This window comes from Topomyia yanbarensis, chromosome 2 (assembly GCF_030247195.1).
Source record: "Topomyia yanbarensis strain Yona2022 chromosome 2, ASM3024719v1, whole genome shotgun sequence".
NCBI lineage: Eukaryota > Metazoa > Arthropoda > Insecta > Diptera > Culicidae > Topomyia > Topomyia yanbarensis.
This window is the reverse complement of record NC_080671.1, coordinates 342,014,119-342,031,527: the sequence shown is the minus strand read 5'-3', so window position 1 is coordinate 342,031,527 and position 17,409 is coordinate 342,014,119. Positions and strand designations below refer to the sequence as shown.

Genomic DNA, 17,409 nt, shown 5'->3' with positions numbered 1-17,409 from the left:
TTTTCATCTCCAACCCAGCAGGTACAAAACGGAGAGGAGCGCAGTGTTCTCGGTGGCTGGACCAAGTGGAGCAGAACCTGGCGAGTATCTGGCACCTGAGAGGTTGGAGACAAGCAGCAACTGACCGAGTGACGTGGCGGAATATTGTGGAACAGATTAAATCATGTTAATATGATGTATAATCAGGAAATATAATATACGTCGAGAGCCAGTTAACCCCTAAAAAGGCAAGCTAAATTTGTGACTTCAAGAAGCATCGCTCAATGAAATCAAAAGCCTCTATTTGTCATTTCATCAGTGAGAGAATCAAAAGCCCGAAAACGCTCGATCATTTGTATTTCAAATTATAAGTTCATTGAAATTAGAGAACTGTAACTAGCCGGGCCTCTAAGACCCCTTGCCTTTTTCAGGGTTAAATATTTGTTTGAATCTTGATTAGAAAAATTGAATATTTAAAACTGTTTAAATCAAACCATATAGAGTCAGCCTGCTTTAAATTGTCCGTTAGTGAAGCAATAACAATTGTATGTAAAGGCTAATGACCCAGCGAGGTTAAAGCTCTCCAAAAAACTTGAAAAAGAACAATAGTATTGTGCTAGTAAATAGTACTTCACTAGAAATGAGCGAATCCTAAAAAGAAAAGTCTATGTCTGTGAAACATTAACACTACAGTGACCCATCCGATCTTTAGCGAGCAAGAGTAGTTGGTCCTGTCAACATTACCAACTCCTCTTGCAACCATGTGCAGAAATTAGTCCTGATGTCCTGAATTCGCCACGAAGTTTGCTGGCATTGTATTGTAAACAAGTGAAACACCGAATAGTGATCTGTCGAACATACTCAAGTTTTGAGGTACTTAATTCAGAGTCAAAACTGTCCACTATACCGATTTTACTTATTCTACAATGTCTGTGTGTGTAAAAAGCGCCATCTTTTGGCGACATCATTTAAAAAAATGATCATGGTGAGCTATAGAAAATTTAACTTTTGAGCCGAAAGAGATGGCACTTGGCCGTCTTCGACAAAGTTGTAGAGGAGAGTATGTTTATAAATTTCGCAGAAATAACGTTATCTCTGTCACTCACAGTAATCGAGTTATGAGACGTTTCCTGCAGTATACCCTGTTAACCTCTGAGGTTCATTTAAGGGGACGGGCATGGTGTAGTTGGTTGCAGCTCACCTGGGTTCGATTCCCAACCCTGCACATAGGATTAGAGATTTTTCTACCTCGAAAAAGGCGTTCAATTTAGAACATCTATAATTAAATTGAAAAAAGTTTAATTGAGCTCACTTCCTTGATTGTCGTCTTCATTCACACTTTCATCATTGCTGCTGCCTTGAAGATTGTTATTTGCTTTTATTAGTTTCTTCGGTTTGCGAATTACGGTCGTGAATCTATCTTCCTTGTTTCCTGTCTTGTCGATAGTAGTGTTGGTTGTTGCTTCAATATCACTGGATGTAGTCGTCATTGAATTGGAAGATGTTACCGTTTGGACTATCGTTTGTGATTTTGCTGAAGATACTGAAACCTTCAAGTTTGTTCTTGCTGTGGTAGGTATTTTGGCTTGGGTTCTGTCGCGCAGAGTTTTCCATAGTGTGTAAATTATTTTCAGTACTGTCACACGAAAGACTGAGTGTCATAAGTACACAGAGTGGTCTGAGATAAGACTAAGTTGCTCAAACCCCGTTCACAATACCTACCATTCTTAACAGACATAATTGCGACAGAAATTTGCGAACCGTAAATTGAATTAGTTCGTAAGAAAAGTGTTCGTTATTTGGGATAGAGTTGGGAAAAAAGGTAAAACCCAAGATGACAACTTCCGGTTGAGAAATATTCTCGATTACCCTAACAATATGAATATTTTTTGGAACAGACCTGCCGAGCATATGATGGAAATGGATGTTTGGCACTATTTTGAAATCAAAGATGGCGACATCCGGTTCTCGATAACACTTACAATATGAGAATTTTTGGATAACCCCTCCCCCTATTCTTGGCACAGTTATGAGGCGAGACGGTTGAACTTTTTTTTGATCGGGTGGAAGGCGGCCATCGCAGTGATAGTTTTTAGATAGTGACGGACCACGGCATCGAACAGACGCCCCGAATAAATTTGTTTTTCCGGGACAGTTTCCCCCCACAATAACCAGTGCGGTGAAGTGCGCGTGTGCGACGGTAGATTCCCGTCGAAAGTGCCGGCCCGTGGTCCGGGTGCTCAGTGTTTTGTGGTGTTGGGTCGCCGGATAACGGAAGCTAATTGTCAAGGAGTCGCTCGCTTCCCCGGCTAAACAAAAAGGACCCGTGACACAAGTACCGTTCTCACTGTGGAGGATCAGTCAAACGAGCAAAGCTCTCCTCCACAGTTAACCGACAAGATGAACGAAGTAGGGCGGATAAAGGTTTATCACCACAGTCACTAGGGAGGTTCCAACAAAGGAGCCAAGCTCACCTCCCTAACTAAAATTCAAGGACCGCTGCCGGAGCAGTGAACGAAACGACCACAGGAGAACGCGGACGTTGTAGTCCCGGTCGGTCGGAAGAAACCGTCCGCCATCGTCAGCAGCAGCGGACCATAAGAAACGCAGTGAAGAGGAGGTCAATAAAAGTCGGTAAATTTAGTAATTTATTTGTTTGTTTACTTTTTTTGTTGTGTTACGAAAATCCGAAATTGCAGTAGAGGCACCTAGGCCGCCCTGAAAAAAAGAGTCCGCCGGGCAAACAAGAACCCGAGTAGTGGGTAAACCCACTAACCTATGTAACCATACAAAGCCTTGGCACTACAATACCTTCCCAGAATTTTTGCGAATAAGTTATGAGACCAGAGACTTATCCTCTGTGCCACCATAGTGGACATAGCGTAGCGTGGTACGAGACACTTTTTGCTTGAACACGAGATTGGGGTTGGATTTTGGCACCAACCATTACACTTTGACAGCGGTTGGGGTTGGACCTGACTCAGTGTCGTTTTGAGCGGAAGAACGGATGGAATCTTTGGTTGTGTGCGGACAGGGAAGGGGAACAACCGACGCCCGCGTGAGGATGTTAGTGCATTTTGTTGTTTATTTTAGGCCGCTCAATTTTTTTCACATTCTCTTCATGAATAAAATCTATAGTTTCCTGTTATAGTCTGGGTTTGTTAACGACATTCAAATAATTTTTTCGCGACTTTTTTGTTCTTCTCCTTTTGATAGCAACCCCGATTAGCGTTCATACAAGCTCAAACTCAAGCTAAACGAAAACTGAAAACTAGTACTGAAAAACCAAACCAATAAAATCTAAGCATGATCTTGGAAGTATAAATAAGAAGCAACACTCCCGATAACCGACTGTCTAGAGTTCATGTTGCTCTATAATTTTTTTTCGGAAATTAATTGCAAACAGCTTTCGTAAATATTGCTAAGATCGTATTGTCTACCAAGTCATCTCCTGATCTTTTTCCTCTCTCACTAAGACAATTCCTTTTTTCCTTTTTTATTTCGACTAATATGTAGTCACATTTTCTTTTTTTTTACATTTTAACGACATTCAATTAGCTAGAGAGCTGGGTAGGGAAAGTTATAAAAATTTAGAACCATAGTACTTTTCTTTCCTCGTGACAGTCCCGGTCTCTATTAAAACGAATGATACACTGCAATTCCTTTTCTTCCCCGGTAGCACGGCATTGAACGTGACCGGTATCGTTATTGACCATTTTATGAAAATGTTGAGTCAGAGAAACATGTACAGTGAGAATGATTTATTTCGTGCATCATTTTTTAGTTCTTTGTGCATTTTCACTCATTCGGTCAATCACGAAGTGCGACTGCGGACAGTCTACCTAAGCTAAGACCACAGAATTGAATGAAGTTCGCCATTTTAGAAGGTTAGTCATGATTTTCTTCCCGTAAAGGTGTTTAAGGTGTACGAGTACGATGCGGTTTAACCACATAGCCGGCCGAACCGGCGCAAACATGGGGGCTGTTCCTAGTTTAAGTCGAGCATCAAGTGTTAAAAGCAATGTAGCGTTGCCATATTGGGAGGCTGGATGTTGTTGGCTCGAATCAAAACTTGTCGAAAGTAAACAAAGTTCATTTCATATCGTCAACCTGGCGCCCAGGTGGTGAAATCAACGGGGTGCTGGAGCGTTGCCAAAAAAAATTTATTTCCAGATTAAATTTTACTAAACTTCCCAGTTTAACTCAGCCGGAATTCTGGCTGGTTCTAATACGTACTCCGGCTCCGGTGACACAACCGATTCAAGTTAGAATGTTGAAGGGGTACCATTTCGATGCGGCTTAGCCGCATAACAGAGACCTAGGAACCGAAGCGGCGCAAAGCCGCTGAGGATCCGCCGGGCGAGGTGGCCACCGTCCCGCCGTCGGAAGCAAGCGAACCTGTGATCCACTTGTTTGCCCGGCTTACTCAACCATAGAGACTATCCCTAGTTTAAGTCCGACTGAGCGGTAGCGAAGTCGGACAGCACGCGCAGAAGCGATGTGGCGTAGCCACATTGGGTGCTGGACACAAAATAAAATTGGCAACGCTAGAAAAATGTAAACACAAATGAACACTCCGGATGAACCTATCGTCAATTGACATTTCGACGAGTTTTGATTCGAGCCAATAATATGGGCCCTATTGGGAGGTTGCCAATGCTAGCAAAATGAAAACACAAATGAACACTCCTGATGAACGTATTGTCAATTGACATTTCGACAAGTTTTGATTGGGTCCATATTATTGGCTCGAATCAAAACTCGTCGAAATGTCAATTGACGATAGGTTCATCCGGAGTGTTCATTTGTGTTTACATGTTGCTAGCGTTGCCAATTTTATTTTGCTTCCACCACCCTACGCCACATCGCTTTGCGCGTGCTGTCCGACTTCGCTACCGCTCAGTCGGACTTAAACTAGAGATAGCCCCTATGTTTGAGTAAGCCGGACAAACGAGTGGATCCCAGATTCGCTTGCTTCCGACGGTGAGCCAGAAGTCTGATTGGCTCTAATTAGTCTTCCGGCTGCAGTGATACAACCAATTTAAACTAGAATCGGTTTTGTCACTGGAGCCGGAATACGAATTAGAACCAGCCAGCATTCCGGCTGAATTTAACAAGCGAATTGATCCAAACATTCTGTAATTTTTCCATGCGCAAATTTCGACAAACGACTCGGTGGCGAAAAGTTTTTTTGAACGTCTCTGAAAAAACGCGATTTGCGGTGATACCTGCCATTAAAAAAACTACTTAACCGATTTATTTCGTACAAATTTTATGTTAAAAATACCTAACCCCTACGTTGAGTTTTCGAGATAATTTTTCAATTAAGGGTTTTTTTACTTATTTCAAAGAAAAACTACAATTTTCACGAAAACTTTTGCCATTTTATGAGTAAAAAACTTCCTTAATTGGAGAATTATCTCGAAAACTCTACGTAGAGGTTAGGTTTTTTATATAAAATGTGCATGAAAAGTTTGAAATAAATTGGTTAAGTAGTTTTTGAATGGCAGTTAACACCGCAAATCGTGTTTTATCCAGTGACGTTCTACAAAAAGTTTCGTCACCGAGTTGCTTGTGGAAATTTTTGCATGGAAAAATTACAGAATGTTATTGAAATGGTACATTATAATGTACAAAAGTTTCAATCAATTCGTTTCATCCAAATTTCCAAAAAAATTGTTTTTTTACGCCGAATATTACTAGAATTGTATGGAAATTCACAAGAAACTTCTACCCGGTTAAACTCATTCCGGAACCGGTTCGGAATTCTGAATGAAGTCAGATTCCGACTCAATCGGTTTCAGAAACGGTTGTTGGCAACTTGTTGCTAACAGCAAAATCAACGTAATAACTTATTGCTTTTTTTTAAATTTAATTGCAGACGACATTTGGCGCACCGATCTGGACTTTATGGTCACCCATAGTGATCGGCTGGTTGTGCTGTCCTTCATGACTTCCTCCTATCCGAACACAACTACCAAACCGTCTCGCTTGCCCGATGCCACCAACGATGATTACGACAGAAAGCTATACCGAAACGGGTACTTCGAACAAAGTGACCTTGTGGAAAAATTCTCCGCCTACGAAGAAGACGATGGTGACGATGATGACGAAGATTATCAGCCCTTCCGAACGCACGAAGCTTTGGAAGCGGAGAAAGAACTTTCACCATCGTCGATTTCCATATCTACAATGGAAAACTTCAACGTGAACGTGTTGGATAATCCAACGACAATGCATACGTTACCACCGGTACGGAACCTTCTGACGACTACTTCAGCTCCAAGTACTACAAACGCTCCAGAAACTACGACCCCATTACAGCCATCCACGCGTCCAACGACGACCAAGAAAACCGAACGGAACAAAAACGTTAGCCACAATCGTAAACATGCGAACAAATCGCACAGCAGCGGAAGTCGGAAAGATAAACAACACCATCATCACCACCAGCATCGACTGGAAGACGTAGATGCTAGACTGGAACTTCAACCCCAAAGAGAGTTTGACTTCGACGATGTTGGAGAACACGAAATTACCACCCTATTTGAAGTTAACCATAGCCGAAAAGTTCAACCATCATCGAAGAAAACCAGCACATCTACAACTTCTACCACGTCTACTACTGACGTAACTAAACCTTCCCCAAAAAGCAGTATAAAGAAAGCAACTCCTACCAAAGACAGCAATACACATATCATTAAACCGGTGAAGCTTCCGGAGAATGCCATACCATCGACTCCGGTGACGGCCAACTCGAAGATCATCGAAATCCGGCCGAGCACCACGGGAGAAACCTCCAGGAGTACACCGAAAAAGATCAAACGTTTCACATCGGATAACTACAGCAGCGAAAGTTTGGAGAGCTTGGAGAATATACCGAGTGTAGACGAAGATGAGTTTATTATCAAGGACGAGAACGGAATGGAAATCCGGCCAGCATTTCTAATAGGGACCGTCCCAGGGAATTTAACGACTAAACAGGTTCAACTTGATGGTTTTGCAGGGTTTTTGCAATTGTTTCTGAAAGTAGATCAGCAATTCATTTCCAAGCGTTGGACGTCGGTACCTAGCCTGGAGTTCACGAACCTGGCTATTGCCTTAATGGTGTGGGCCGTTCGCTACCCGTCCGTTTTTTGGCATACCTCTAAAATGTTTGCATTCATATTTAGCTTGCAAATGATTGCTAACGGGTTAGACATCCTGCTGAGTTTCGCCGGTGCCAGTGTACTGTACAAGCTTCAAACTCTCGGGCAAAATCTACCGTTGCAAGCGCCGGCCTTAATTTTAAACGGAACAGTCACAATCGCATTGACCATTCTGTCCGTGATTCTGACAATAGCTTCGTCGATGGTACTGTACCTGTACGGCCACGGTAAACTGGCGGTGAAGATACGCGATCGTCGACTGATCACCGATAAGCAGAGCACTGACGTGTGGGCTTACTTCGCCCATTGCTCCTCGTTGTGCTTCGTGTTAGCTCTCGCAGTTGTGAAGGCACCTCTCCTACACGACCTAAGTGCTGCCTACCGAGGAAGCTTGGCTGGAGCTGTGTTATCTGCAGGTTAGTCATCGAAGTGTTCAAAATTCTTGATTAAATCTAAAACTTGATTCTCGCCGCAGCTCTAGGCTCTGTGATTCATCTGTTCCTCTGGATTGTCCTGTGGCTGTGTTTGACGGCTAAGCGGCGTTGGCATTTTAAACTGCCACCTCTGGATGTGGCCGGTACTCGTGCAGGAGTCTCGCAACCACTTCTTCGTGCAGGACACGGAGGTTCTCTGCTTCGATCGCCGCACGGCAAAGGACCGGGCGGAGAAGGTAACGGCGTAGGCAACAACGAAGAGGAAACCATCTACTGGCCAAAAATTGCTCCAAACTCTCCCAAGCTAAAAGTAACCTTCAACGAAGTAACCAGTACGTCATCCGATCATGCCCATGGCGAACATGACGGCAAGCGGTAAACAGTCAATCAAAGTTGCTACATGCTATGTTGTGTTGTGTGTTTGTTTTCCCATAGCTTGCAATTCGTTAGAGTTTTTAGCGTGTGTGAAAATTTTGTATATTTCTTTTTGTTTGTATACATTGATTGCCTGTTTCATTAAATTACTATATAGTGCTTGACATTAGATGCCTATTCAGTATACGCCCAGTTCATCTGCTTACGACGGACAACGGTGAATACTAAATATGTACAATTTATATTTTTGTGGCATGCTATCTCTACACATTCCTATACTGACCTTCTACACAATTCTAGCTATCCGCCCTGTGGAGCCACGTTACGTATGTCCAGTGTTACGGGGGAAATTGATGACGGAGACTATGCTACGCTAAGAGGACCTTCCGGTGATTTGTTGCAACTAGGCGAGTTTGAAGATCATCCGCCTCCTCCCGATGAACTGCTAGTCAACACCGATCACGCGGATGATACTTCGGAGGAGGGCAAACTACTCGCCTGCGTTCGCGATGACAGTGTAACGTATGCTTCTACCCGAGATCTTGAACCACCTATCACGCGTACCATGTCACGCGAAGCATTTTTGCGATCACCAGAACAGTTGGCAAGTCCTCTGGCCCCAGTATCCGTTACAGTACACAACAATGAAAATCTGGTAACATAATTTATATACCGTAGAAATCGTGGTTTTTAATAATGAATTTCATTTGTCCAGGCACCTGGTTCAACACCTCGTTGCTTACGCCGAGCCGATTCTGGCATGCCAAATGAAGCTTTAACTCCGCGATCCGACACGACCTCAACTGAAAGTTCAACCTCACCACCCGATTGCCGGGATGCTCCATCGGAGACCTCCAGTGGAGTGCACTCAGGCGAAGAACGAGACGAAGTGGTGATCCGACCACGATCGGGTCCATATAAATCTATTATCAAGCCTCCTCCTCCAGCGATCCAGGAAGAGCCATTCGGTCGAACAACTAACATGAAAATGTCCAGCTTCAGCAAAGACGCTTCCAGTGCGACTCTTCCTTTGACGCGAGGTTCGACAGACAACCATCAGGCATATCCTCAGTGCAGTACAATGCCACTTCCAGCTGGTTACCACAACCAACAGCACCACTATCACTCTCAGTCTTCATTCACTCCACCGAACTCTTCCTCCCGGCACCAACTCCAGCACACGACCCTTCCCAATGGGGTTCGCTACTCTTCCAACCAGTTCCTTAAGCGAATGCCGTACATCAAAGCGGCTGAATCGCCCTACGGACACCTTGGCCTGGGTAGCGGTCACCATACCTTCTCCAAACTTCTGCACGACCCACTGGGAATGCCCAATCAGTCACCACCAACACACTCACAGTCAAGCTATAGCAGCTTCACACCCGTTCCTCCAATTCCCGAGGATCGCGACTCCGCAAATTACTCAATGATCTCTGATCAGGACCGAGACATGTACATAAACACGGGCCAGATCAACTCGCTGCAGCTGCAGAATTAGTTCGGAATGGATCAAACTACTATATAAGAAACTAATCAAATAGATCGAAAGGGGAAAACAAACCGCGGGAATGTTCCCACTATCACTGTAATTATAAATCATGTAAACATATTAGTGTAGAAAATTTACCATTCGACGCGCCTTCTTTCGATTAAGTTTTACCGAGTAATTAGGGTTTTCAATTGAACGAAAACTTAATGATAGTCGCACAATTAGTTTTAGATGACCGATAACTTAGTTCAATTGATATTTAGGTTTGTACATTGGATTTATCGAATACGCTCTATGATACTGTAAATATTAGAGCTATGGATTCTATTATATGCATTCTAAGTAACAGTGTCGCTTTTTGAAAAAATGAGTGTGAAATGCGGCAAAATGGAAAAGCCTGAATCGTTCGTGTATGCGCTTGAAATATCGCTGCTTTTGCTTAGACCACCACTATAGGTAAATACACATTCACGATCGTTTCACATCAGGAGAATCTAAAGCTCAATATAATATTCTCATTGTTTTGGGATATGTTTCAAAGATTCGTTCTATAACATTTACGTTTGAAACTGATAGTCTCAACCGAGAGGCAAAGATGGTCTCAAAAGAAACTCAAAACTCACCAAGTATTAACATGATCTAGCAGAGAAGGGAATCTAAAATATCTAATAGCCTGATGAGAGTTTCGAATATTAGCACGGATAAAAGAATACTTGTAGCTAAGTTGTTACGTGCGTTACAAAAGTTCAATTGGGTTGCGCAAAGGGCGTACACATCACCTATCACTTATTTAATTCCTATTACATGTATCGAGAAAGTGACCAACTACACTGAATCAAACACAATGCCGATGAAATGAAAATCTGTGTTTGTGCTGCAATCAAAAATGTTCCTTTAACCGTGTAGCGTAGATTCTGCTGTTTGTGATCAGATTCCTCTGCAAACACAAAGTTTTAATTTGCAGTTAATACAAGATTTCAGTACCTATGTATTCATTCCCAAATTAAGATAGAACCAAGGGGTGAGTCGCTTAGCACAAATCGAATTGTGCTCACAAACAAATAGTGTGGTAGCTTGTGCCGCAATGTGCCACGGTGTGCCACGGTCTGCCATGGTGTTCAGTAAAACAAAAGTAATGGTTGCTATGAGTATTCCACTACACTTTGTTGACAGTTTTTGAGTTGTCAAATGTGTGCCTCATTGTGCCACACATTGTGGTAACGAGTGAAATGATCGTGTATTACTGTGAATCGTAATCTTTTATCGTGTTATCGTAGGTGATACAATGTGTATGGCACATTGTTCTAAGCGACTCACCCCTTGGATAGAACTTACTCTTGAAATAGAGCGACAATCCAAAATGTTGTCTTCATACTCCTCGACGGAGAAAACTCCCAGCAACTGTTATCTGTTGGCCACTTAATACAGAAGTCCTACATCCAAAGTCCCTTTGTTGTGTCTCAGCGTATTTTCATTGGAACGATTTTGAAACTATCTAATATAATTAGCCGCTTCTGCGAGATCTGGCCGTGTTGTCGTAAATCCCTATGCAGCTTTCGATTTTTTCTGGTGCAGCTGAAGTTGAAGATACGTAGTCAAAGATCGCTGTTTTATACGCAAAATAACAAAAAAATATTTTATTATTTGAATTATTACGACCACTTTTCATTCAACTACCTTGATCCCTATCCTTTTGCTGGGATAACTGTCAAAAATGCTAACCCGTGTGGCTAAATTCACTGTCAAGGATGAACGATAGTGTCAAACGAGGACGTGTTTACATGTTCGACACCGACCCGCCGTCGATCCACTCGTTTGCCCGGCTTACTCAAACATAGGGGCAATCCCTAGTTTAAGTCCGACTGAGCGGTAGCAAAGTCGGACAGCACGCGCAAAAGCGATGTGGCGTAGCCTCATTGGGTGGCGAACACAAAATAAAATTGGCAACGCTAGCAAAATGTAAACACAAATGAACACCCCGGATGAACCTATCGTCAATTGACATTTCGACGAGTTTTGATTCGAGCCAATAATATGGGCCCATCTTCAGTCTCCAATTGAATACTTTAAGGTGACGTCACAAATGAACTGAGTGTTCATTTTTGACAGTTCGCTTGTACTGTTTACATGGACTTAGAAAAACTCTTTACGATTTGCTTCGAGCGAATCTTGTCGTCCACAAATTTTTCTAAGTCCATGTAAACAGTACAAGTGAACTGTCAAGAAAAGTGAGGTTAACTGTGCCTGTAAAGAACCTAATATCAGCCCCGTGAAAACTGTTTGTTGCCTGAAGCTGCCACAAAGTGCCAGTTGCGCTAGCTACGCTTCAAATGTTCAAGGTCTGTTCACATGAACTGTATAACACTGTTTAAAAGTTGGAATCAAAACAAGTAATTAATAACAATATATGAGAATTCACGCTATCTCTTGCATCGCTTCTTCTCCACAAAATCCGAACGCTTTTATAACCTGAGTACCAGTTAAGCACATCAAAATGAAGTTTGTTTGCATTCGAAAATTTTCAGGTCGAGTTAAGAACATTGGCTCGTAGCAATGTGAACGTTGCTTAAAGCGCGCTCGCTGTCATTTTTAACAACTAGCCGAGCCAGAAAGCCAGCTTATGTTGGCTTCAATTATTTTACAAAGAAACGTCAAAACCACCAATAACATAATTCTTTCGAGTCTCTCGAACGTACAGGGAAAAATTACTTGCATTGTTTTTGAATTCAAGCTTTTTTGTGAACGAATGAACTTCCTGTAACGTATTCAGTCAGACTATTCGCGAGTTCACGAGTGCTTGCCTTGTATCGCGGTGACTGATCCGAAAGTTTCACCAAACTCCATGTATTGTACTTCACCATGAATCGATTTCGTCCTACGTTTGGTCTTCATAGACTTAAAAAAAATTGTGGACGACTAGATTCGCTCGAACAAAATCGTAAAGAATTTTTTCAACTCTATGTAAACAATGCAAGCTAATTGTCAAAATTAAACACTCGAGTTTATTTGTGGCGACAATGTAAAATATTCAATGGGCGCACTGCCAATTCGAGTTGGGCTTCCACCGAGGGTCTGCCTCAAAGAGAAGAAGAGCGTATCCGCACAAGATAACGAAGAGTCGCAGATTTGACAGACGCAAAACTGATTCAAAATAATCTGCATAAAGGTGCATGCATGTGTGTACAATAATATTATTGGTGGCAAACGCCTTGAGAACCTCAAAAAGGATGAAAGTACTAGTTTCTACATTCAAAACTTTGTTTAAATTAATTTCGTTTTTAATAATCTCTTTTTTTGAGAAGTGAAGTAGTATTTACTAGAAAAACTCATAGTAAGAGAACTGCCGGGAAAAAACAGCATTTTTGGCAACGTATGCCCCGGCATTGTATGGCAACACGTCCAATGTTATAAGGATAGGCAATGTTCGATTGGATTCGTTTTTGACAGCTAAACGCGAATCCAACCAACCCAAAATGCAGTCTCCGCAGTTCTCTTTCTAGAGTATCGCTTACCTATGCCTATAGCTTATCTGGTATCATCTGGAGTTTTCACGTCATTTGCACTTTGACAAAACCAAAATTGACAAGACCATAATTTGATGTTGGAACGGTCTATCCCTGAGAATGATCAAACTAATGGAAATCCCTCGCCTTCCACCAGTGATGAACCTGGGGTTGGATGTTGTTGGCTCGAATTAAAACCATTAAAACTCGTCAAATGTAAACAAAGTTCATTCCGAGCGTCAAACTGACGTCCAGGTGGCAGGTAGCAAAATGTAAGCACAAATGAACACACCGGATGAACCTATTGTCGGTTGACATTTCGACGTGTTTCGATGCCATCCATGTGCAGTTGTGTTAGTGCGAGATTGAGGTTAAATCTGGTGGATTTTTTTCAAATGAAGTTAAATCAGATAGCGAATCGTATACAACGCGTTACATGTATGTTGTCTATACGCATATTGCAACTGTGTTGGTTTCCTAGACATCAAATAAGTCAATAATTGACTCATTTGACGTCTAGGACACCAACACAGTTGCAATGTGTATAGAACATTGCATGGAAATGTATAACCTCACTTTTCTGACGGTTCAGAGGGCTTTTTTACATGAACTTAGAAAATATTTGATTTCTCCCAGCACGAAACTTAGTTCGTATCGGTTTTAAATTCTAAGACCATGTAAACAAGCTCGCTGAACTGTAATTTTTTCGAGCATTTTTACTCATGTGACGTCATCTTGCAATGTCCAATAGACATATATATTTATACGAAATAGGACACGCACGCAGCGACTTTCCACCTGATTTAACGTAATATGGCAAAAATTCCACCCGATTTAACCTCAATCTCACACTAACACAACTTCACGTGGATTAGTCAATAGGAACTCGATTTAATTTACCAAATAATCAACGCCAAAGTTGATCAGACGGACTCGGATCACGCATACTTTATTGTTTCTTCTTCATACTACACATAGCCTTGGGACACTCCACGAAACTAAAATAACAAAGAGACGCTATTTTCCGTTTGGAATTTCAATTCAGCTGCAGAAGCCTATACCTGAATTCAAATTCCTAACGGAACATGTCTTCTCTTTGTTTTTGTAGTCTCTTTACAAGAAACCAACGTCTCAAGCTGCTACTATCGCACTAAAGACGCTGAATCCCTCTGGTTTACCATTTATCTTCACAATGTTCTAGTTATTTTACGTCGGCCTATTTCCGCTACCGGGGCCAAACACCGACGCCAGAGAGGTAACTCCACCATCTGAACTAGATATCGACCCATGGACATCGGCTGGGATTGAATCTAGACCAACTGGGGTGAATGGCGGTCATGCTAACCACCGGTGCCGTCTAATTATTTTCCTTGATTGCCTTGTACACAGCTCTCCTGGGTTCGATTCCCAACTCCGCGCATAAGGTTAGATTTTCCTAACCCGCAAAAAGTGACGAATGACTTTTATAATCAAAATAAAACAAATATTTTGCGAGCTGAGTTGGACCAATGTGGTAGGGCAACAAGGTTTTCACCGGCAGTCGGAAGAAAGTAAAATTGACATGACAATAAAAGAGTAATTAATAGGAAGTATAGCCACAGATAACAGATATTCAGGCTAGAAAAAGTCCCTTAGAAACCTTTTTAAACTTTCAAATTGAAGAACGTTGGAGTTCAGTGTTTCACTATTGCCATCTATGTAACTGTTTGTTACACGTATTTGACAGCTGCACTCTAACAGCATTGCATCGATCATTGCGTCACCTACAAACGTTGTGTTTCAGACGTCTGCTTCATTTTAAACGTCTGCGACATTTTTGCCACTCTTTATAAAATGGTTAAGAAAAAGAATTTACAACCTTCTGAAGCTTTAAGGGTTGAATATTATTACTGTATCATTTATGGCGTTTTTGCTTGAACTCTAAACTGATGTCGTTTTTGCTTGAAGCCAGCGATGCCAGATTTACAGACATGTCTGTATTTTACAGACTTTTGATAGCCTCCTACAGACGTAACCAGAGATCTGCAGACTTTTAAAAGGGTAATAGTGTTTAGCAAAATTGCACTAGAATGACTGTATTCGAATACGAGTGATTCATTCTTAATGGAATTCTGTTTCCAATCTACTTTTAAAGTAATATTCTAGTGTAACTAGGATTTGCACAACCATCTACAGACTTTTACAGACATTTTAATTATTCGTCTACAGACATTTCAAAAAAACATGTGGCATCACTGCTTGAAGCGAAACTGAGTCAGTTTCTAACCCCAACTGTTGTCAAAATGTATGAACTGACAGCGGTTGGGGTTAGAACCTGACTCAGTTTCGGGTTCAAGCGAAAACGCCATGAGTCAGGTTCTAACCCCAACCGCTGTCAGTTCATACATTTTGACAACAGTTGGGGTTAGAAACTGACTCAGTTTCGCTTAGGGTTGCCACCTCTGGAGTAGCTTTGACCCGGAGATTTTCACTGACCTGGGAGATGGTAGAATATGAGTGAAACTAGACAGACATTGAAATCAAAGTGATTGCTCGACATTTTAGAACGCTTTCGTCGCTTTTTATTACCTAATGATCTAAGAACAGTAAAATATGTACGCCTTCATTACCAAAATTGTCTCACAATCACCATAGAGTGTTGCCAAACTTATTGCGCACCACTCTTACATGGCGTTAAAAGAAAGCTTTACAATTTTTTTACATTTGAGAACGGTTTTGTCGGTTTAATTAGCATTTCACTTCCCCGGCTAAGGGCCCAGAATACAAAAGCACCAGCTATTCTCGCTGTGGTAGATAAATCGAATGAGCATTGCTCTACTTCACAACTAACATTGGATTGTTGGATATTCATTACCAGAGGTCCCAACAAAAGGGCAAAACTCACGTCCCTAGCCAACAGTTAAAGGTCGCTGCAGGAGTAGCAACAACACCGGAAAAATTCGTTTGATGTTAACCTAGCCAGTTGAATTAGAACAAATCCGCCATATCTTGGTGCAGCTGTCGATAAGCACCACCAACAGTGAAGTGATCTGGTAAAATTGCTGCAAAAAACCATTTTATAACAATTTAATCGAAGTAATGGGATGCAAAATTTCAATTGTAGCATATAGCGAAATATTACTTTCCTTAATTTGAAGTAAATTTGATTTGTTTTTCATTTTCATTGGTTTGCGAACGAAATCCGCAATGTTTGGTGAAATCCTCTTCGTCGCCTTGAAACGAAGGGTTGGTCGGACAAAATAAATCTGAACTAGCGCGCACAGAGACTTTTTAAATATTTTGCAAAGACTAATTTCAAAAAAGTTAAAATTATGCTTCTTCCCAACCAACCCGGAGAAATTGATATAAAACCCGGAGATCGCTCCCGAAAACCGGAGAATCTGAGTGAAACCCGAAGGGGTGGCAACCCTAGTTTCGCTTCAAGCAAAAACGGCATTACAAAGTTGAGCTCTATCGATGTATGTATTAGGAGAAGAATTTTATTTTTAATTTAATTTTATCAAAAACAAATAAAGTGTATCTACCGTAAACCGTGTGACATTGATCACTCTACATATTTTTGGACGCAAAACATTTTCCAATATTTAATATTTTTAAACCATGTACTGATGTATGAAGAATAAGATCGGATTGTTCCACCTGATATTGCTCTCTTAGTAATATTTTTCCAAAAATGATTTCAATTCAAATTCCATTTTCGTAGTCCAGGTTAACTTTGATAACTTCTATGGTCACTCACAAGTTCCTGGTGGCAATGTTTTTATTCTGTTTGTTTAAACTAACTCTGGAATGATTCTAATTGTAAAACAGATGTCAATCTGCATTTGTCAAAGTGTTTCAATATACTGTAACATTCGAGTCGTTAAATTCGCTAATTCAATTCTTATTAGAATAAAGAATACGGAAAATATTTTTACTGCTGAATTAGTTTTATTTCAGTAGTTCTTTAATTAACAATGCGCCCGAGCAAACGAAAAGCCCATAATACCCCTATGGTCATGGGGTTTGACATGAGTGTTTGAAATGGGTTCAAACCATGAAAACACCATCACCATGGTTCGGTAGATCCCATACAAAATACCATATGTTTGTGTATTTATGGGTTATTGAGACCATTTTATGGTGTCTTGATGGTTGTGAATTTTATCACGGACCATGTTTAAGGTCTTTTCAAGGGGCTATGTGGTGTTTGAACCCATGAGTATTTGCTCGGGAGTCTTATCCATTTTAACAAATTGAAGCATTGAATATAATTGCATATATTAAATATTGAATAGACTCACAAAAATTATTTTTGGAAATAAGCCCTTCAAAATGAATTTGACGCATCTGACTCTAAAGAAAAACTAAAACTCTTGTTTTTCTGTTCTTGCTTGTAATTTATTACTTTAACTAAAACTTTTTGTGGTATAAAATAGACACTTGAGAAACCTTCATTTATTTTACAGGTACAGAAAATTGAACACTAATTTGATTGCATA

At 41.1% G+C, this 17,409-nt stretch overlaps 1 protein-coding gene across 2 annotated transcripts in view; it reads left to right on the top strand.

The window, feature by feature from the left end:
• LOC131684094 (protein tincar) overlaps nt 1-16,827 on the top strand; it is a 487,885-nt gene extending 471,058 nt beyond the window's left edge. For both annotated transcript variants that reach the window (XM_058966650.1, XM_058966649.1), the window contains 4 exons: nt 5,861-7,543; nt 7,603-7,936; nt 8,237-8,591; nt 8,652-16,827. In XM_058966650.1, the coding sequence (XP_058822633.1) occupies nt 5,861-7,543; nt 7,603-7,936; nt 8,237-8,591; nt 8,652-9,434 (3,155 nt within the window). In that variant the 3' untranslated portion in view covers nt 9,435-16,827. The remainder of the gene's footprint in view (nt 1-5,860; nt 7,544-7,602; nt 7,937-8,236; nt 8,592-8,651) is intronic.
• The last annotated feature ends 582 nt before the right edge of the window (nt 16,828-17,409 follow it).